The sequence below is a fragment of the Hemicordylus capensis genome, chromosome 10 (genome assembly GCF_027244095.1).
Source record: "Hemicordylus capensis ecotype Gifberg chromosome 10, rHemCap1.1.pri, whole genome shotgun sequence".
Taxonomy (NCBI): Eukaryota; Metazoa; Chordata; class Lepidosauria; order Squamata; family Cordylidae; genus Hemicordylus; species Hemicordylus capensis.
The window spans coordinates 15,209,278-15,231,550 of record NC_069666.1 but is presented as its reverse complement, the minus strand read 5'-3'; the positions used below and the strand labels follow the sequence as shown (position 1 = coordinate 15,231,550).

General features: G+C 47.6%; 1 protein-coding gene across 2 annotated transcripts in view; it reads right to left on the bottom strand.

Moving 5' to 3' along the window:
* Nucleotides 1-8,859: 8,859 nt before the first annotated feature.
* Nucleotides 8,860-22,273, bottom strand: part of GRAMD2A (GRAM domain containing 2A) — a 64,308-nt gene continuing 50,894 nt past the window's right edge. For both annotated transcript variants that reach the window (XM_053272779.1, XM_053272780.1), the window contains exons 8-12: nt 21,125-21,187; nt 19,542-19,698; nt 16,907-17,018; nt 15,798-15,905; nt 8,860-12,936 (exon numbers count right to left, since the gene is read on the bottom strand). In XM_053272779.1, coding sequence (XP_053128754.1) covers nt 12,933-12,936; nt 15,798-15,905; nt 16,907-17,018; nt 19,542-19,698; nt 21,125-21,187 — 444 coding nt within the window. In that variant the 3' untranslated portion in view covers nt 8,860-12,932. The remainder of the gene's footprint in view (nt 12,937-15,797; nt 15,906-16,906; nt 17,019-19,541; nt 19,699-21,124; nt 21,188-22,273) is intronic.

The window sequence follows — 22,273 nt, the reverse complement described above, 5'->3', positions numbered from 1 at the left end:
TTTGTACTGTTAATTTTTGCACACAGTGTCCCCATTGAATGATCTGGATGGTTTTGTGACAGCTGGGCATGCAAGTGTATTTTCTGGGCAAGTGCAGCTCTTTATGGGCAGACTTGGGCCACCTGTAAAAGGGATGCATCCTTCAGCTATCACCACAGCAGGCCTCTCCTTTGCTGCACTGTCCATTGTACAATGAGCTAGAGGGAAGTTTCTAGCAAGTGGGAGGATGTCTGGATTGCAGAGATGCCCTACAAGGCAGTTCTACTCTTACTCCTAAGTGGAAGGCTTTGCTGCCCTCTAGTGTGCATAAGGCTGAAGCATCATTTTTACAATTAAGCACTCAAGTGTTGGAAACTTGGGAGAGAAAGGGTTCACTCTTCCTAACTCTTCTGTTAAACAAGCAAACCATCTTCCATTCTACATCCGAGCAAATGTTTTGTGGAGCTCCATCCTCCCACCTTTTAGGAAATCTCAGAATTTTTGCTCAAGTTGTAGAACTGAAGACAGGTTTGTCACTGGCTGCTACAATAACAAAAGGGTGGTGTACACAAATCTATCAAGCAAGAGGTTGCCAGTTCGAATCCCCACTGGTACACCTATATTGGGCAGCAGCGATATAGGTAAGGCATCATCTCAGACTGCGCGGGAAGAGGCAATGGTAATCCCCTCCTGTATTCTACCAAAGACAACCACAAGGCTCTGTGGTCGCCAGGAGTCGAAACCGACTCGACGGCACACTTTACCTTTACTCACTCCATTATGGAAAAGGGGGGGAAGGGTAGCTATAAACCGACACACAGATCTGCTACTTTTGCAAACATCCGTGTAGTTAAGGCCTGAGCATCCAACCCTTACATCAGCCAAAACAGAGAAACTCCAACATGGCATTTTAACCTTGTTGTGGTTACAAGTGTTATTGAGGGTTTTGTGGGTGGGTTTTTGTTTTGTTTTTGCAAATTGTGTCAACCCACATCTAACATTTGGATTTAAGCAATACATGGCAGCATAATCCATAGATCCATAGATCTATAAAATCCATAGATCACTGGAAGATATACGCTCACACACACACCCTAAGAGAAAATGAAACCTGGCACAGTAGTGATGACATAACACCAGAATCATTCTTCAACTATGTGCTGCTTATCACAACCCTCTTTAGCCTATCTGTTCTTTTCACACTTGAAAGGAAAGATCATGCTGTCGAGTCGGTGTCGACTCGTGGCAACCACATAGCCATGTGGTTTTCTTGGTAGAATACAGGAGGGATTTACCATTGCCATCTCCCGCACAGTATGAGATGACACCTTTCAGCACCTTCCTATATCGCTGCTGCCCAGTATAGGTATTTCCCATACTTTGGGAATTCGAACCAGCAACCTCTTGCTCCCTAGGCAAGTTACTTCCCTGCTGAGCACACTTAACGTCATCTAAATCGGGTGTCAAACTGCAGTCCTCCAGCTGTTGTCGGCCTACAACTCCCAGTCACAGTGGTCAGTACCAAGGGATGATGGGAACTGTAGTCCAACAACAGCTGGAGGGCTACTGTTTGACACCCATGATCTAAATTAAAAGCAAAAAGCAAAGCACAGCTGATAGTGCTTAGATGTCTCCCCCCACCCCGAAAATAAGAGCTTGAAGGATTATTTCAGGTGGGGGTATAGTGGTTAGAATGCTGGACTAGGACCGGGGAGACCCGAGTTCAAACCCCCATTCAGCCATGATACTAGCTGGGTGAAGTGACTTCTCTGGGCCAGACACTTCTCTCTCCGCCTAACCTATTTCACAGGATTGTTGTGAGGAGAAACTTAGAAACTTAAGTATGTGGTTCACGGTTCTGGGCTCCTTGGAGGAAGAGCAGGATATAAAATGAAATAATAATAATAACAACAACCACAACCATCAATCATGCTCTGTAACCCCACAGTGATGTAGATAGGCTATACCTCTCTCGAAACTCAGGTGGAAGAGGAATGCTGCAAGTCCATCAAACAGTAGAGGAGGAGACAAGAGTCCTTGAAGAATATATCAAGGACAGTGAAGAAGATGCACTTCAAATGGTCAATAACGAGAAACTATTCAACACCAATGAAACAAAGCAGGCCTACAAGAAAGAACAAGTCAAGAACCAAGCAGAAAAATGGAAAAATAAGCCACTGCATGGTCAATATTTGCACAATATAAGTGGAAAATCAAACATCACCAAGACCTGGCAGTGGCTTAAGAATGACAACTTGAAGAAAGAAACAGAGGGTTTAATATTGGCTGCACAAGAACAGGCACTAAGAACAAATGCAATAAGAGCAAAAGTAGAAAAAACAACAGCAAGTGCCACCTTTGTAAAGAAGCAGATGAAACAGTGGACCACCTAATCAGCTGCTGTAAAAAGATCACACAAACTGATTACAAACAAAGGCATAACAAGGTAGCAGGGGTGATACACTGGAACATCTGCAAAAAATACAAGCTACCTGTAGCCAAAAATTGGTGGGACCATAAAATTGAAAAGGTTGTAGAAAATGAAGATGCAAAAATATTATGGGACTTCCGACTACAAACAGACAAACATCTGCCACACAATACACCAGATATAACTGTAGCCGAGAAGAAAGAAAAACAAGTTAAAATAATCGACATAGCAAGGGGAGAGCAGAACAGAAGAAAAATAAATAGAAAAAATCACAAAATACAAAGATCTACAAATTGAAATTGAAAGGCTGTGGCAGAAGACGACCAACATAATCCCAGTAGCAATTGGCGCCCTGGGTGCAATTCCAAAACACCTTGAAGAGCACCTCAACAACACCATAGGTGCCACAGAAGTCACTATCAGCCAATTACAAAAAGCAACTTTACTGGGAACAGCCTATATTCTGCAACAATATCTATAATAATAACAGCAACAAAATTGATAATAAAATTCAGCCATCCCAGGTCCTTGGGAAAGACTCGATGTCTGGATTAAAAAAAACCAGTCAATAACACCTACACCTGTCGGACTGTGTAAACAAAAATAATAAATAAATTAATAATGATGTTGATAATGATAATAATAATAGCAGCTGCCTCCACAAGAGGGGAAAGATTAAAGCAAAATATCTCCTAGAAGCTACATGCATTAGGTATGAATCTTATTTACAGAACTGATATAGCCGGGGTGTAGCTATAATTGAGCGGATGGGTTCCAAGAACCCGGGCCTCTCAGCTCCTGAGTGCCCCCCCAGCTCCACCCCTCCTTATTTTCTTCATTATCTCCCTCAGTCTGAGGGGCTGCTGGAGAGAGGAGTGGACACAGGCCTGCTTTCCCCTAGCTACGCCCCTGGATATTGCCGAATAGCATCATCTATACATCTGATGGTAGCCTGGACTGAGCAACCTCCAGGGGGCCCCAACATCTTCATCCTGCTCAGCCTTGAAGGATCAGGGTCGTTATTTAAGAGACCCCTGTTGGGTTGCAGCTGGCTTCTTGAAGGCAAGCAGGACGGTCAGGTGTTGAGGATGCCTATTGCACACAAAATATCCCCATCTAAGTCCACCTGGTCTAACCAAACCAGATTTGTACCAATGCAACAGGATGGAACCGAGACACGTAGGCCAAAGCGCAAGCCAGCATCTGTTGCTAAGACTCTAACCACATTAGAAAATGTCGACTCTGATTTGAAATACTGTTTCACCCTATTGCAAGAGTGCAAGACTGTGACACACTTTCCCAGGAGCACCCCAATAATCACCGCACATAGTTTGAAAATGGCACAGACCTGCACTGTATGAATACTACTAGTTCACCAGTGTAAGGCTCCAGGGAGGAGGAGGAGAGGTGTTCCTGACTTTTCTTGAACCCAGAATTGCAGGATGGGAACAGACAAGGTCAGCCTCAGTTTAGGCCAGTAGAGGAGGGTTTACTTCTTGAACCAGTGGGATGCTGCAAGCCAAGGCTGAGGTGATGACCTCAGCCCTGGCTTGCTGCATCTCACCGTTTCCCTCTCCAGGGGATCTTCCAACTCCCATGCTCAAGAGCAGCCTTCATCATCGACTACCTTGGCTTCAAATGCCCCCGTACATTGCTGGCAGGGCTTTTAAAGCCAGCTCCAAGCCCCGCCCCCTCCCTGATCTCACTTCCTGCCATGCCCAACATGGCGGCCCCACTGGAGCTGTCACCTGCAGCTCTCCCTGCCTTGCCTGCTCAACCCCACCGGGACCCAACCAGCCTGGAACCATTCCACACACATCCCCGCTTCTTTCAGGGGAAGACAGAAGCCTCAAAGGAGGGGTGCCATGCTTTCTGCTGGACGCCACAGGGCCACGCAGGCAACCAGGTAAGACAGCATGCCAGACAACAAGACTCTTTAGAAAACAAACAGGCCTTCTTCTGGCACTCAAGCCCTGAGCTGGTGCCTCCTTCACTGCTTAGGCTCCACTGTACAAGGTGGGGCAAGTGAGAGACATGGGGTTTTTCTAGGCCCTCAAAGCAGGGGGGACACCAGACAGCATCCGGTATTCTAGGATCCACCCAGAACATCTACCAGTGTTGAAAGGCAACAGTGGGTCCATTTAAGCCAGTGCTGCGTAGCTTAGACCCTCCAGCTGTGTTGGACTACAACTCCCATCATCCCCAGGACTGTTCCCTCTAAGGCGTGCGCTTGTGTGTGTGCACTCATATTATTTTGATGTCCGCTCAGTTAATTTTAGATCCTGCTCAGGCTGAATCAGGAGGGCCCCACCCTGAATGCACATGCGCACACACTGCCTTGATACAGCCACCCAGAACAAAACTCATTCCACACAGAGATGAAAAAAGTTACAGAGACCACTAAATTCCCCAGCCACAGTGGCCGATAGGTCCATTTAAGCCCATGCTGCACAGTTTCGACCTCCAGCTGTGTTGGACTACAACTCCCATCTTCCCCGGTCACCGTGGCCAAAAAGGATGATGGGAGTTATAGTCCAACAGCTGGAGGGCCAAGGTTATGCAGCCCTGATTTCAGCCATAGACCTTTGTGAAACCACAAGGCTAAACATGAATTTGGCTGGAGCCGCTTCAAATGCACAAGGAGTCCAACGTCGGCATCTCTGTCCATCTCCTAGCTTCTCTACAGGCAGAAGCAGAGTGGGTCCCAGATCGTTTCACAGATCTTATAGCATTGAGGGCACAACCTGACCCCCAGAACTCCCGAAGGGAAGGTTCAGAAGATGATCTCAGTGTCACGTGGCAATGGTAGTTAAGGACTGAATGCGGACTCTTCCCTTGGAAAGGGCCTCGAAGAACCGCAGCAGCAGTTCTAATCTCTGCTAGCGATTACAAGAACCCACTTTGTTGATTAATCCAAAATAAGAGGATTAGAAGAGTTTCTGTAAACAAGTATTGGAAGAATGAAGTTGGTGGCAGGCTGGAGAGAGAGAGAGAGAGAGAGAGAGAGAGAGAGAGAGAGAAAACAAACTGACATGTCCATCCTCATGTCATCCATGCTTTCCCTGCTTATCTTATGCATACAACTGTGTGAGCCATTAAGTCACCCTCTGCGCAGAAGGATCTTGAGAATGCCTTCTTCTGCAGTATGAAAGGGAGGAGAGTTCCCAAGCAGGCTAATATTGCTGAGCTGAATGCACACCAGGAGGTTTGAGACCATCATCCTTCCCAAGACACCAGATGTCACCCAGTTGGGATGTCATGAACATGGGAGCAATTCAGGCAGCTGGGTCAGAGAGCAAAACAGCTGCTTGATGCTTAGTGAGGAGGAGGAGGAGAAAGAGGAGGAAACTATGAATCTGTGCTCACCACCAGTGCAGGACCCCAGAAATCTTAACCTACAGGTCCCCCATAACTCCACAAAGTCAGGGTCTTGGCTTTTAGCGCACACAACAGTTCCAAGACCAATTGGGCATGCTCAGATGACAACTTTCCAGTTGGGCAGCATAACATAACATCCTCGGTTAAAAGCTGGGTACAAAAGCTGTGTAGCCCTACCAGGAGCAACTGGGCTGGGAAGAAATATGAGAGATCCGATGATCCCACACACCTGGGAAGCCCACCTCCTATCCATAGACGACAAAAGGCCATATACGACAAATATTTGTATACTGCTTTTCAACAGGAGTTTCCCAAAGCAGTTTGCATAGAAATGAAATGAATGAATGAATGGATGGATGAATGAATGGGTTCCCTATCCCCAAAGGGCTCACAATCTTTAAAAATTAACTTAAGAGAGACACCAGCAACCGGCACTGGAGGGATGCTGTGCTGGGGACGGATAGGGCCAGTTGCTCTCCCCCTGCTCAGTGAAGAGAATCACTACTAAAAAGGTGCCTCTTTGCTCAGTTAGCAGGGGGCAATTAGCAGATTTTGATGGCTGTGTCCACCAGCCCAGTCCAAGGCCACAAGAGTGGGCCATTCTGGAGGCCCTGGACCAGCAGCTGCCTAGTGATGCCGCTTCACCTAGGCATGGCAGGAACTCGGGTCAGACTGCTGGGCACATGCCCCAGTCTAGCCTAGATGTCTCTGCCCCTTTGGGGAAGGTGGCAGTTTTTTAGCACATGTAGCAGGACTCCTGACTCACCAGGGTTCCATTGCATCGCCGAGGATCCTGGCTGGTCTCCATCAGAATCTCGGCAGCCGAGGCATGAACTCCCAAACTTGCAGCTGCTGGGAGTTCAAGCAGTTAATTCAATTAGCCAGGTGCACATATGCTTATAAAACCAACACATACCTCTGGCAGCGTAACAATGAGCTGGTCTTGTGGTGGCAAGCATGACTTGTCCCCTTAGCTAAGCAGGGTCTGCCCTGGTTGCATATGAATGGGGGACTAGAAGTGTGAGCAATGCAAGATATTCCCCTTAGGGGATGGAGCCACTCTGGGAGGAGTAGAAGGTTCCAAGTTCCCTCCCTGGCAGCTTCTCCAAGATAGTGCTGTGAGAGACTCCTGCCTGCAACCTTGGAGAAGCCGCTGCCAGTCTGGGTAGACAATACTGAGCTAGATAGACCAATGGTCTGACTCAGTATATGGCAGCTTCCTATGTTCCTAACAATTCCCCTGCTTTGCTGAAGCCGTCCCTTTATCAGCTCCGCAAGTGGCTCACGAACGGCCACATCCAGCAGAGTGCCAGCTAGACCAGCTGACAAGGGAACTTCTTCCTCTGTCACCCATCCTCAGAATTTATTTCCTGCACCCAGATACGCCACTTGCTGGCTTGTGACTGCAAATGAATGAACCACCTATACCATCTGGCCACACAGTATGGCAACTCTTTGACCACGCCTCTGCAACCAATCAGAAATGTGGGGAGGCCTGGTCAAGCTGGAGCCTTGTTGTGTGACCATGAAGATCACTTGCAGGAGTGTGGTTGGATGCTACAGACAGCTCCCAACTCCCTTACAGGGCCAGCCTAGACCTTCCAGATGGGTGCATGTAACATGACCTCACTAGGAAGATTCTCTGTAACAGAGACTCCCATATGTCAACGACTACAACTTCCACCATCCCCAGCTGCAATTGCCTTTGGCTGGGAATGATGGCAGTTGTAGCCAACAATATCTGGGAATCCTGGTTACAGAGAAAACTGCCCAGTAGCTCGTTTTAAACAGGAAAGGCCACTTCTAAGAGAATGAGTGGGAATATAGGGTGTGTGTGGGTGTGTGCGTGCGTGCGCACACTTAACCCTTTCTCTGCCTGATGTTTAAAGGGAAAGTGTGCCGTCGAGTCGGTGCCAACTTCTGGTGACCAGAGCCCTTTGGTTTTCTTTGGTAGAATACAGGAGGGGTTTACCATTGCCATCTCCCGTGCAGTATGAAATGATAATGCCTTTCAGCACCTTCCTATATGACTGCTTCCTGATATAGGTGTTTCCCATAGTCTGGGAAACATAGTCTGGGAAACATACCAGTGGGGATTCAAACCGGAAACCTCTGGCTTGCTAATCAAGTCATTTCCCCGCTGCGCCATTAGGTGGCTGCCTGCTGCTTACTCACTCCAAATCACACATTTCCCCCGCCCCCCACAACTTCCCCCCTTCCAGTGGAGTGCTATATGTGGGGGAATACACATTGAACTCTGCTCTGGCAGATGCATTTTGATGCGCCAGTCCAGCGAGAGAGCAGCCTAACAGAACGTCCCAACTAACTGCACCAATGCAGTGGTGGCCATTTTTAGTGCTGCCCTCCCCTTCCCCAAGAAGCCCTCTTTGTCACCCAGAAATATGTCCCCAAGGGCACAGATGGCTTCCTGGGGAAGGGGAGGGTGTCAAGAGTGATGGATTTCCCACTGCACTGACGCCATCGTTGGGGAGTTCCATTAGGCCGCTTTCTCGCTGGATCCTTGCTCTGTGTGTCAGCCAGGGATAGCAACAGGCAAAGAAAGGGTTACACAGCACATCTCCAGGTAGAAGATGATAATTTTTCTTTTTTCCCTTAAGTGCATCTGAAGGTTGGAGCAGCGATTCTAAGGGATCGCTGAAACAAAATGGATATTAAATATTACAAGGAGCAACTAACCTACGTTAGGTGTGAATCTGAGAACACAGCCTTGGAAGAAATGGACTCTTTAAGTGATGGGGGCAATTTGGAGGTGAAGCTGAACATAAAAGGATGCCTTTTATTTCTCGCTCGTCAGAAATTAGTAGACCTCCACCCTTAAAGCAACCTGTTTTGCAGAAATCCGTGCCTAAAAAGCATGTGCAGAGGATAAATGGGACTTGAAAGGTCCCTGTGCCTCTCCACTCGCCCTTCATCTCTCTCCCGCCACTATCATTAGCTCTCAGATGCAACAGAAGAAGAAAATAATGAGTGTGCAGAAGTGCCATGATCCTGAAGGGCCCGTGCTTAAAGAGAAAAACAAAAGAAACAAAATCATCACTTAGACAGGACACTAATGATAATACTTAGTATTTATAGAGCGCTTTCCCAAAGGGTTCAAAGCGCTTCAACATTTTCTCCATGTTCCTTACAACAACCCTGTAAGGTAGGTCAGTATTATCGCCATATAACAGATGGTGGGGAGCACACGGCTGAGAGAAAGCAGCTCCCCAAAGGCTTACCAATGAGTTTGTGGCTGGGCCGAGAGTTCAGCTGGGGACTTCTGGCTCGTAGCTCAGGTCCTGAGCTCAAACGTAAGGGAGTCATACAAGGTGCAGCAAAGGATGGCCTGGCACACAGCAGGTTCAATTGGCACTTCCTGGAATTGCTCACCTTCTCACTCCCCCCCCACCCCACAATTTGCTCAGAACCCCACCCTCGCAATGCCTGCTGCCAAGGACAGTCGAGACAACTTGTGGGTCTTAGCAGCTTGTGGGTCTTAGCAGCACTTTCCAGAAACAAATACACCTGCAAATATATACATCTACCTCCACCACATGGGAGGCCTGAAAGAGATGTGTAACACCTGAGACATTATTGCTAAGCAAGAAGCCGACTGGCCGGCCCGCAGCCCAGAGAGCCTCTAACATTGGGGTGGGGGGAGAGGAGAACTGAAAACGGCTCCAGGTGGCGTGGGAATGTCTGATTAATAATTAATCAATTAATTGAATTGATCAGTTCAGAATTAATAAGTTAATCAATTATTAATCAATCAGAATTGATTAAATAATCAGTGTATCGGTCAATAAGCCGATAATCTGGCCACAGTCTGGCTACCAGGACAGGTTGGTTCTTTCTCCAGCTGTTTCCCGCTGCTTAGAAAAATGAAGCATAAACTCCAAGGAGAAAAGTTAAAAGAGTTTATTAGACATTTCACCATTTTAAGTTGATCCTGCGGATCAAAACCCAGCCACACAGAAAAGCCGCTCAAATTGCGAACTCTCCAGTTCGTTATTTGGCCACCCAATACCAGGATTGCTTTTCTGCATTGCTGGACTTTAATCTGCCAACCACTTGGAATGGTGAGATGTCAAATAAATTCTTAACTTTTATGAAGTTTGTACTTCATTTTCTAAGACAATGATCTTCACTATTTTTCCAAGCAGGGGCCACTTTACCTTCAGTATGAGAGTCATTTCCCACCGGGCTGACCTCATAAGAACAGCCCTGCTGGATCAGGCCCAAGGCCCACCTGGTCCAGCATCCTGCTTCACACAGTGGCCCACCAGATGCCTCTGAGAAGCCCACAGCAAGAGATGAGGGCAGGCCCCCCCCCTCTGCTATTGCTCCCCTGAAGCTGGTATTGAGAGGCATCTTGCTTCTTAAGCTGGAGGAGCCCTATAGCCCTCAGACTAGTAGCCATTGATAGGCCTGACCTCCATGAATTTATCTAAGCCCTTCTTAAAGCCATCCAGGTTGTTGGCTATCACCACATCCTGGGCAGTGCTCTGCCGAGGACAGCCTCTGCACAGTACTGTACTTTCCTCAGTGCTTTAAGAGAGACAGGGCCCTCTCTAGGGAGGTCTACGGAGAGAGCGCTGGGAAGGGCAACAAGGCCCATCCATGTCTTCCAAGATGGTGCAGGGGCTCAAGGAGGCTCCCTTTCTTCCACCACTAAGCAAAGTGCAGCACTCCACGGTGAGGACGGTAGTCTCCGCATGGTGCCAGGGGGACTGTGTAGAGAATTCAGCTTTGGCCAGGGCTTCGCACAGGCCCAAAAAACCATCAGTTGGGGGCGACACAGGGTTGATGGGGGCTGCCACTGGCCCCCGAGCCTTACAACGAAGCAGTGGGCCATTCTAAGCAGTGGGCAACCGCTGAACAAAGAATGAACCCCGCCAGTAGCCAGATTTGGGCCACGTTAGGCTCAAAGGGAATTAACCAACAAACTGGCACTCATTCATCCTACCATGTACATTTGCAAAATGACACTTGCACGTCTGCTCTACACACCCGCCTAGCCCGAACCCTTCCTCCCAGCTACTTCAAGACTGGGTTCTCCCATCCAAAAGGTTTCAAATTGCATTTTGAGGAATCCCAAGACTCCTCAGAGGTTCCCTCAAGGGTTCCTCCAGGAGAAGACTGGAGGGGGCAGACAGGCCTCCCTGAAACACAACTTGGCTAGCGCCAGCGCTGTTTCCTTGTAAGGTGCAACCATGTTCCGGAATATACTCTCTATTCACAGCAGGGAGGCCCAGGAGGCCCGTCGCCGCCACTACAAGTTAACTAGCTGCCCACTTTGAAACACGTTCCGGAACATTCTGGGACATGCAAAGGGTTCTGTGGGCAGATGGTGGTGGTTGGAAGTAGGCTTCTTGGCCAGTGAGGAAAAGGTTCTCTGAAGGTAGGACATCTGAAAACCACTGCTCTGGTCCTAGGAGGAACCCAGATCATTTAAGCACCCCAGTTCCTCAGCCCTACTGCTGAGGCTCCTTTCTCCTGCAAAATGGCCAGCCCCATCCGGCATAGAAAAGAGCAGAGGGGACACAGCGGCGGCGTCTCTATCCTAGAGGGCCGTTCCTTCAAGCACCTTCGCCTCGCAGATACCCCCTTGCAAGCTTGGCTGTTTCTTGAGCACAGCCTCTCTCGTGCGGAGGATCCCTCGCCTCTTGCAGACACGTTTCTCTGTGGAAATCCTCCCTCAACAGCACAACAACTCTACCCACTTTCTAGTCTGTCTAGGGCAGTAGCACAGATGGAACCGCAGCAAAAACCAACCAACCATCCTGGCCATCGGGACAAGCTACCCAGGTAACTTCTCCGGCTGGAAGGGTGAAGAATAAGTCCCAGCCTGCATAACCAGCCCTCTCTCTTGTTAGGACTGAGTCCTGCTGTCATTCCACAAAGCGATGTATCGGACACCGAAGCCAGAGTCAAACTAGTCTCGCCTCCTTGTCTCCACCTCTGCCACCTCCCACTAGCGGAGCTGACACATCTTTGGGGATCGGGCACTTCCCAAGAACACTGCAGCCAGTTCGCCTCGCCTGTGTTTTCTCATATCACTGCCAAGCCCCAGGCTAACCAGGACAGAGCCACGTAAAGTGCTTTAAAGGGCGGGGCATGCTGATCGGGAAACAATTCTATTTCTTCTCCCCTCTTCCATGGGAAATAGGTAGGAAGGCCCTGCATGCCACGCTTCTACTATTCCTACTTCGGGAAGCTCATTCTCAGCTGGTCCCCGCTTGTGAGAGCGCAGGCCTGCCCAGCCGCTCACAGGATCCCTTCACTGAATTGACGACGACATCATTTTGCCAGCGCAGAGAATCACTCCGATGGCATTTCCCGGGCAACAGGAATCCCGTTAGTGCAAGAATAGTTGTCCGAATGGGGATTATTTCAGCACAGGGGGGGAAGAAAGGATAAGTCCAAGCTAGGAGCTCATCCTCGTGGATCTGTTCTTTGTCAAACAGCCTCTTTTGCTGGCGATTTTCACGGGAGCAGAATCCATTTCACTACTGAGGGAATGTGGGTGGTGAGAACTATTGGCCATCTGCATGGGAAGTCCTCCTAGAAGAGAACCTACCACCACACTTCCCTGGAATTTGCTAATATCCACTCGGATGTGCATGCAACGAGAACCTGCTCCCAGGCCTTGTCCAACCATGGTTGGATGCTGATAATCACATTTTCTCACTCGGCTCTTCTGGGGCGAGCCCTGGGAAGACACTGCAGTCCCACAATACAGAGCAACGACCTCAACAGAAACACTATAGAGCTCCGTCCCAATTGTCTTGGCGCTCTAGAGAGCAAATGTGTCAATGGCTGAAGAGACCTCAGAGGACACGGCTTGAGTCACCCACCATGGCCAACCTCTTCTTGGCAATGATCACGAGCACCAGTGTAGAAGAGGAAAGGGCTGCAGGGTTGACCTATTGTGTAGCAAGCAAAACTGAATAATGGGGTTGTTGGTGGTGAGGAAGCACTTCTAGATTTCACCACTGAAAATATAGGGCTTTGGTCCAGGAGTAATGCAGACTCAGAACGAGGGATCCATTCACCTCGTCTTCATGGCAACCACGCTGACAACTTGGACATGGCAAGGACCTGTATCCAAGGTGCTGTTTCATGGTTCTTCTAAGGGCCACAGTCACCTATAAATGCAGAAGAAGAGGTTATAGTTTGCAATATGTGAGCCAATCATATTGAAAACATGATTTCCCCACAGCTCTGTGTCTGGGACAGAACATAAGAATATAAGAACAGCCCTGCAGGATCAGGCCCAAGGAAGCCCATCTAGTCCAGCATCCTGTTTCGCACAGTGGCCCACCAGATGCTGCCGGAAGCCACAGGCAGGAGTTGAGGGCATGCCCTCTCTCCTGCTGTTACTCCCCTGCAACTGGTACTCAGAGGCATCCTGCCTTTGAGGCTGGAGGTGGCCCACAGCCCTCCGACTAGTAGCTGTTGATAGACCTCTCCTCCATGAAGTTGTCCAACCCTTCTTAAAGCCATCCAGGTTGTTGGCTGTCACCACATCTTGTGGCAGAGAATTCCATAAGTTGATTATGCGTTGTGTGAAAAAGTGCCTCCGTTTGCTGGTCCTAAATTTCCCGGCAATCAATTTCATGGGATGACCCCTGGTTCTAGTGTTATGTGAGAGGGAGAAGAATTTCTCTCTATCCACTTTCTCCACAGCATGCATGATTTTATAGACCTCTATCATATCTCCCCGCAGTCGTCTTTTTTTTCTAAACTAAAAAGCCCCAGGTGTTGTAGTCTTGTCTCATAAGAAAGGTGCTCTAGGCCCCTGATCATCTTGGTTGCCCTCTTCTGCACCTTCTCCAGTTCTATAATGTCCTTGTTTAGATGTGGTGACCAGAATTGTATGCAGTACTCCAAGTGTGGTCGCACCATAGTTTTGTATAAGGGCATTATAATATTAGCCGTTTTATTTCCAATCCCCTTCCTAATGATCCCTAGCATGGAATTGGCCTTCTTCATTGCTGCCGCACATTGAGTCGACACTTTCAACGAGCTATCCACCACGACCCCAAGATCCCTCTCCTGGTCCATCACCGACAGCTCAGATCCCATCAGCATAAACCTGAAGTTGGGGGTTTTCATCCCAGTGTGCATCACCGAAAATACCTCTCTGCATTTAAGGATCTTATATATGTGCCCTGTCCCCAGAGTTGAGGAATAAAGTAAAAAAACACTTAGGCAAGCAAAGTAGAGAGATTTAAAACAGGGTTAGGTAACCTTGGCTCTCCAGCTGTTGTTGAACTACAAACCCCATCATCCCTATCATCATGTTGAATTACAGTCCCCATCATCATGTTGTTGAACTACAATCCCCATCATCCTCAGCCACAATAAATTGTGGCTGGGGAAGATGAGGGCTGTAGTTCAACAGCAGCTGGAGAGGCAAAGCTGCCTGCCTCAGTTTAGAAAACAGAGAAGACGAGGGGGAAGGACCACCGTTAATCAAAAGGTGCTGCATCTTCACCCAGGGGGACTAGATCTTTGCTTATGCATTGAAAAACACATATATTTTATCAGGCTTTAAGTTTACGGTGTTCTAGTTTTATTGATGGTTATTCTAATTTGTTTTGTAGGATTTAAGGTTCCCATTGTGATTGGGTTTTAAATTATAAACCGCAGCATATAAATACGACCAATAATCTGTGTCCCCATTCCTTTGCCATCAGTATTGTATGGACAGGTTCACACATAGTGGGGAAGCCCTGGTTCCCCCAGCCTGAGCTATGGAGGAAACTCGAAGTCAGCGCCAAAGACAGACACATAGCTTGGTTAGTTGGAAATAGCCAAGATGAACCAGAGGTACCCCCCTGGTGTACTGAGGCCCTGGATGCTATCCCAGCCTGCCTTGCATTGCCCTTGGACTGGCAAACCTTCTGTCGGAACATGGCGGGCGAGGGGCGGGAAACCGGGGGAATATTCATCCCGACTCAGAGGAGAGCCCAGTCAACACACCACAGCCTTGCCTCACCCCTCCCTGGCAAATACAAACTCTGAGGCCTTTTGGCTCCAGGCCAGGCAGGCCTCTTCGCACCCCAATCAGCCCCAGGTGTGCGACACCTTCGCTACGTCAGCTGTTTTGCAGCCATTGGTTCCAATGGCAAAGGGGGCTGGCTTGCCTGGAATGAACCAGAGCACAAATCACAAACAACAAATATTTATATACCACTTTTCAACTAAAGTTTCCAAAGCGGGTTACAAAGAGAAATAATAAATAAATTAATTAAATAAAATAAGATGGATCCCTGTCCTCAAAGGGCTCCCAGTCTAAAAAGAAACATAAGATGGACACCAGCAACAGTCACTGGAGGTGCTGCGCTGGGTGTGGAGAGGGCCAGTTACTCTCCCCTGCCAAAATAAGTGAATTCACCACATTAAAAAGGTGCCTCTTTGCCCAGTTAGCAGGGGTAAGAGTGTGGCTGCCATCTGATGATGCCCCTCCCTTGATAAATATTCAACTCTGGGTTATACAGCTAGGTTTCCCACCCCAAGGGGACATCTAGTTCCTAAAACAAAGTGTGTTCACACAAACACAGGGAACTGGAGAACTGAAACTGCAAGCAGATTCCGCGTTATGTGTGAACCCAGTCTGTGTGACTAGTTTAAACCCCACCCACCCACCCCAATCCACAAAAAGGAAGACAAATTTAGATAAAAGAATTCTGGCCCCCTCCCACCTTGCAAATTAAGTTGATTAACTTGAAGTGTGCATGAAGTGTGCATGATTTATTCCAGTTGTGGAATAAATTTGGGGGCTGGAAGAAGATCCCAAAGGTGCAAGCTACAAGCCACGCCTTGCCCTTATTACAGCTCATGTCAGATGCAGACTTCTGATGCACCACTGCCATGAGACACCATTTTCAACTGATCTGGCCCTTGCCTAGGAGATGAAGAAGGGCCTCTGGTATCAGCGCAACAACTACAAGAGGTTCCCACCTGCTTAGAGAACAACACTGCGACTACAGAGCATCCCTACCTCCGGGGTACACGGGAGAGATAGTCCCGATTCAAAGAGCAGAGCTGCTGCTCCAGGCGGAAGATGCGGAATGCCAGGTATGAAGACGATACCACCAGTAGGCAGATTCTAAGGGAAAGCAGAATCGTACAGCTTCGTTTAGATGCGAGTCAGGAAGTCATTGTGGAAACAGAAAGCGGTACATTTCCCAATGCCGGAGAACATAATCCAGTACTACCTTATTTACCCAAATCCAAGACAAGATTCCCTCCCAGTTCTTTCCTGCTAAAAACGGGGTGTGTGTGTGTGTGTGTGTGTTTCCATCTTGAATTAGAGTCCTCTTTCTTTTGGGTTAATGAAGATCTACTACTTCTACTACAAATATTTATATACCGCTCTTCAACCAAAGTTCTCAAAGCAGTTTACATAGAAAAATAAATAATATATAGATAAGATGGGTCCCCTGTCCCCAAAGGGCTCACAATCTAAAGAGACACACAAGGCAGACACCAGCAACAGCCACTGGAGGGGTGCTGTGCTGGGGCTGGATAGGGCCAGTTGCTCTCCCCCTGCTAAATATGAGAGAATGACCACTTTAAAAGTTGTCTCTTTGCTCGGTTAATACATATAACCTGTATTTAACCTTTATCTTTTAAGGCATTATCTCAAATTCAGAATCGCCTTCTATTCAGGTAAAAACATTAGGAGAGAGTAGAGATACCTCCCTCTAACAACACAAGTTCTGCTTTAGAGAATGAATTAAGCCAGTTTGTGTTTATATTGCATGTGTGGTCTTAAACTAGAGTGTTGACCGGCATTAGGTACGTAACTACAATTGAACAGGTTGTGTGTGTGTGTGTGCCACTGATCGATGTGGCCAGTCTGCCCGATATCTGCTGCTGACCTGATGCAGCCAGAACTTACAGCACAATGTAGACTAAAATCGAGTTTGGTAAGCTATAGGATATATGTTTTGAATTATTATAGCAAGGGTTAATTGTATAGTTAGTGATTCGCGCTGATTGGTGAGTTGGAAGTCAATTTTTTGTTTAATGTTTGATGTAATGAGATTTTCAAGATATTGTTAAAATCAATAAAAATTTAAAGCAAAAAAACCCCAAAAAACTTACAGCACAATGAAGATTTTCAGCAGCTGATAGTCCGATGGTCTCAACTCTGCTTTGTAGCTCTGGTCCACCTCCACCTCTTCTATCTCCTCCTCCTCGCTGTTTATTGCACTTTCTAGAACAAAAGCAGATAACGCAGATGCTGAGGAGACGCTCAGACATGTCTGTATTGATGGTTTATTTATTGATTACATGTCAATACCACCCAATCGAAATGGTCCGTAGGTGGTTTACAACTAAATATAAGTGTTCTGTTTTACTTTAGAGCTAGATATAGTTGGAGGATCAATGGCACAAGAATGGCAAAGCACTCTCAATACTGCCGTTTTCTTTGAAAGCGATGTATCCTAAACACATTTTTAACCAGTTTGGAGAGCCTCCGTACACTTCCTTTTGCATGTTAGTCCAGCACAGAAATGGAAGAGTATGGAAGGGACATTCCTTGTCCCTAAATTCATAGGGCCAGGGAATGGAACATTTCAGCTGGGGGAGGAGGGTCGACCTTCCTGAAACCTTGCCTCGCTGTGCTATATAGCCGTAAAGGGCTAGTTTAAGCTAAATTAGACTATGCTCCAGAGTACTTTATTTCTTACATTGTTATACGACTACGAATACAATTAATATTTATTTTAATATTTATATACCACTTGTCAAACAAAATTTCCCAAAGCAGTTTACAATGATATAAATAAATAGGCTCCCTGTCCCCAAAGAGCTCACAACCTAAAAAAGAGACATAAGATAGACACTAGCAACCGCCACTGAAGGGATGCTGTGCTGGGGATGGATAGGGCCAGTTGCTCTCCCCCTGCTCAATAAAGAGAATCGCCACTTTTCAAAAGGTGCTTCTTTGCTCTGTCAGTAGAGGTCCAACTGTTCAGTTCCAAGAGCAAGTCTGAAAACTCAGCTAGGATGGGTAGTTCATATTTCAGGGATCCCAATAAGGACATCAAACAATTTACTACCCTTATTATAACTTTTTAATTTTTTTAGCACAATTCAGAGAAAAGCAAAGGCAATAACTCTTCATTAGGAGGAGATGCCTGCCTGCAATTGGACAGTTAAAAATAGCTTTAACAGATACATACTAAAGTTGCTCTCCCCTTGATAAATATTTACATTTATATTCTGCTCTTCTGCCAAGCAGCCCAGAGAAGTAGACGTGGTTACGTTTATCCTCACAACCCTGTGAGGTAGGCCAGGCTGAGAGATAAGCTACTAGCCCAGAATCACTCAGTGAGTTTCATGGCTGAATGGGGATCTGGGGTCTTGCCAGTCCTAATCTAACGCTCTAACCCAGGGATAGGGGAGCTTGTCTCCAGCAGTTGGTTTGCTCCCATCACCTCCAGCCAAAATTTATTCTGGCTGGGGCTGATGGGAGTTGTAGTTCAGCAACAGCTGGAGAGCCAAGGTTGCTTATCTCTTCTCAGCCACTGACTCTCAAAAGCCAGCCGCCACCCTCAAAGGATGCCTCTTTGCCGGGTCAGCCGGGTTTCCCCCAAATACTTTTTTTGTGGAGATGCATCAGATGCTGCAAAAGCTATGCAAAAACGGCAGTGCCAGTTGTAGACAGTCCCAGCCCAATAATGCTTTTCTTTGATTGCATTATATCCGATGGTTGAAACAATACATTTCCATCTATTAAAGCCACAGATTGCCCCTGCCTAGAGTGAGGCTAAATGTGGAAGGGCATGCCCCCAAAGTCCGAACGGAAACTATGACCATCTGTGCATATCGGACACGTGGGTGATTTTCAGGAGCTACGTGTATGGAGGCCAGCATTACGGAGATTATCGGCCTTGACAGGGATGCGATTGACGTCCCTGGAGTAGCCGAGCAATCTGCCCAGCTGCCAGAACAGCCGCTAAGCAGCCAGTGCAGAGGTTTCTGTACCCGAGGCTGCTGTCTGAAGCAGCCAGCCAGAGCAAGACGCAGGAGCACACACTGCGGGAATTCCTATTGCAGAACATCTGTGTCCAAGCAGGTCTAGGGGAGTGGAAGATTTGGTCTGTGTATTCTTTTCGCTGCAACTTCTACAAAAGTTGAAGCGATCTTTCAGAGGCGCTCTTATCCCTGGACTTCGGGGCCGAAGTCCAGGGCCTCCAACCATCGTCACCCCGCTAAATCCTCTTTAGTCTGTCTTGGGTGTTGTGGTTTGTGCCCTTAAAAACCTATGTGTTAAAAAATGATGCTTAATTTGCAGCGGGTGGAGTGGGGGGTGGGGGGGAGGACCCCAAAGGCCTTTAGGTCCAGGCTCCAAAATTACCTAGGTGCACCTCTGGCAATGTATTTATTCAGCCATTGCTTGAGGTTTATCCTGGCAGGTTTTGGGGAGATTCTATGCAATTTTTAAATTAGCTGACGTACCAGGCCCTACATTACAAGAAAAGTAGCCTGCTTTTTCATTTCTGCCATCAAAGTACACGGCAAGCGGATGCAATTGGGTTGTTCTGAGTTCTTTTGGGTTGATCTTTGCATTTGAGTGTCTCATTATTTTTTTTATGTTGTTGTTTTAACTACCCAATTCTTGACTCACACATTTTTGTGATGGCTCTGGCTAAAGAATAAACTGACTGACTGACTGACTGACTGAGTACACACCACCTCCCAACCACCCTTCTCTTCCTCTGCTCCATACCTGACACCAGAGGCTCCTCGGAGTTGCAGGAGCTCTCCTTGGTGCTGAGGCTGCTGATGGAAGCCCGGTGGAGACACTGGAAGCCTGCATCCGGGAGGGCCAGCGAGAGCGTTGCCGGGGACCCCTTCCTCCACTTCACTTCAGGGACGATCACCTCCTGCAGAAGGCATGAGATGTGAGGAACCAGCTGCAGAAAGGTGCAGTCGTCAACCTACAAGCAGAGCTGATGGCAGGATCCAAGAAAGCCTTCTGGGCACCCATTCCAAGATTCTTCCCTCCACCAAAGGCAGCACTGCTAGGGATGTGCAAACGTGTTCGACGTTGAAACACTTTGGGGTCGAACCAAACCATCCACTGGTTGGTCCGACCCCGGACCAAACACACACCCCCAACTGTTTGGGGGGTTCGCAGCCTTTTTTTCTTTATTTAAAAAAAATCTTCTTTTTTAACTTACCCCCTATGGGGGAGTTGTTGGAGGCAGCAGGGTATGTGTCCACGGAGGTTCCCCCTCCCCCCGCTGGCCTCCCTTACAGCCCACACCGGCCCATTTGGCCAGCTCTTCAGCCGTTCAGGCCTTCCCCCTCTGGTACGGTGGTCATTTTGGAGGCTGCTGCACCTGTGCAATTCACCTCTGCGTGGCTCTGTGAAATTGGTCCAAACGGGACGGTTTGGGCTGTAAGGGAGGCCGGCAATGGGAGGGGGAACCTCCATGGACACACACACACCCATCGCCTCCAACAACTCCCCCGAAGGGGGTAAGTTAAAAATATATTTTTTAAAAAGTTTGTGGACCCCCCTGGATTGGGGAGGGCAGGTTTCAAGGAGATGCCGCACCGAATTGGCCTGGTCCAGTTTGAGTCCGGTCCGGACTTGAACCAAACCGGGCCAGCCGGTTCCATGCACACCCCTACTCCCTTTGAGCCAGTGCCAACACTGGGAGTGAGAGGAGGCAGTTAGCTGAGGCTAGAGGGTTGGAACCCAGCTGAGGATAGAACACAGCAGGAGAGTAATGCCATTTGTCTCTTAACCATGGTTCCTGCCCCTCCTTTTCCTTTCTGATTTTAACCATGGTTCTGTGTTGTTCATGGTAGACACAAACCCAGTTCCTGCAAAACTAAGGGTTAGAAATCCCACTTCAAACCACATCTCGGCCCCTCATTTACAACAGAACCGTGGTTTACATTAATCATGCTTGCCGCCAGTTCAAAACAACGGTTAAGAGTTCAGCCGCATTACATCTGCATCATCTCAAGTGCTTGTTCTGCAGTATGTACAGAGCTGGCTAAGCTGGGGAGAGGAGAGAGAGGAAGATGCGATAATCTTTCTCCAAACATTTAAAAGGCTGCCATAGATAAAGCTGTAAAGCACCACGGAGGGTTAGCCCAAATGGGGTGACCACACAATGCAGGAAGGCAGATTAGTAACTTCAGAGAAGGGAACGGCAAACACACACTCCTCTTGGCCTCTCCTCAGTTCCAAAATTTTCCAGTCTGCCTCAGAAACCCACAGGTGACAAAAGGGTAACTGCGGGCCAACATAGTGTTTAGAGTATTTTAATTTTCATTCCGAAATCTAGGTCTTACCAGTGACACGGTATCTGGCTCTTCAGTCAGTTCCTTTAAACTCAAATGCTTTTTGCTTGAGACCTGCAGAGAACAAGGGCGCAGAGAGATTACCAGCTTAAGGAAGCTAATGCTCCAGGGACTTGCTTGACCAGAGACGGATCTTGCCTGCAAGACTGTGGTGTCATTCCACAGGCCTCAAAGAGATTTCTCCACAAACTGAGATTCTGAGTGTACAGCAAAACTGTAGTGATCAGCCACTGACCAGTCCCTCCTCTCCCCTAAAGAGTAAACCAGAACCAGCCCCTCCTCTTCCCTAAAGAGTAAACCCTGTCCTGACTGATAGGCTGGTGAACTCCAGAGATCAGCCAACCAGCACACCAGGTGGGTGGGACCTAGGAAGAAGCAGGCTGAAGGTGAGAGAAGCATGGGTGGAAAGGCTTAGTGAGGAGCAATGGAGTTTTACTCCTTCATGTTCAAAAGCTATCCTGGAGATTTCTCTCACGGAAGGACCTCTGCAGATCCTTGAGAGACAGGATTACAGAAAGCTTGATTCAAATCAGATGGTGGGTGAGTTTTCAAGGAAAAGGGGATGCAGCCTAGGGAACAGTTTGTTAGTGTTACAGGGCCTGCTGTAACACACCAACCTTTATCACAAGCAGAATTAGTTGAGTCGCGCAAAACTGACTTTTAAACACAGAGACCCAAAATTGGTTCTAGCGTCTGGCTGGCAAGGAGAGGGGGATGGAAACCACCCTTTTTTGCATAGATATGCACTCTTCTTTTATCAAAACAGCAACAGCACACTTCTTCTGCATTTCAGATGTAGGTCAAAGTGATGGTGTGCTACATTGCTAACATATTATAAATAAAAATAGTCTTGGCCCAGAAAGCAGGTGATTCTTCTCGGAGAGAGACAGAAGGGGAGGCAAAGAAGCTATTTTCATCTATCACTAACATAGCAAGCAGAATTGGGATTTTAAAAAAACAAAACCACAGATTTATCTTAGAGTTTAAGAGCCCTAATAAAGAAGCATTCTGAGTCCATTCCAGTTTATCAACGTCATTCTTAAAAAGATAGGCTCACTAGAGTTCATTTCACCAGCACAACAAGACTTTCGATATGATCGACCATAGTAAATTGTTTTAAGGTTTTAATTTCTGTTCTAA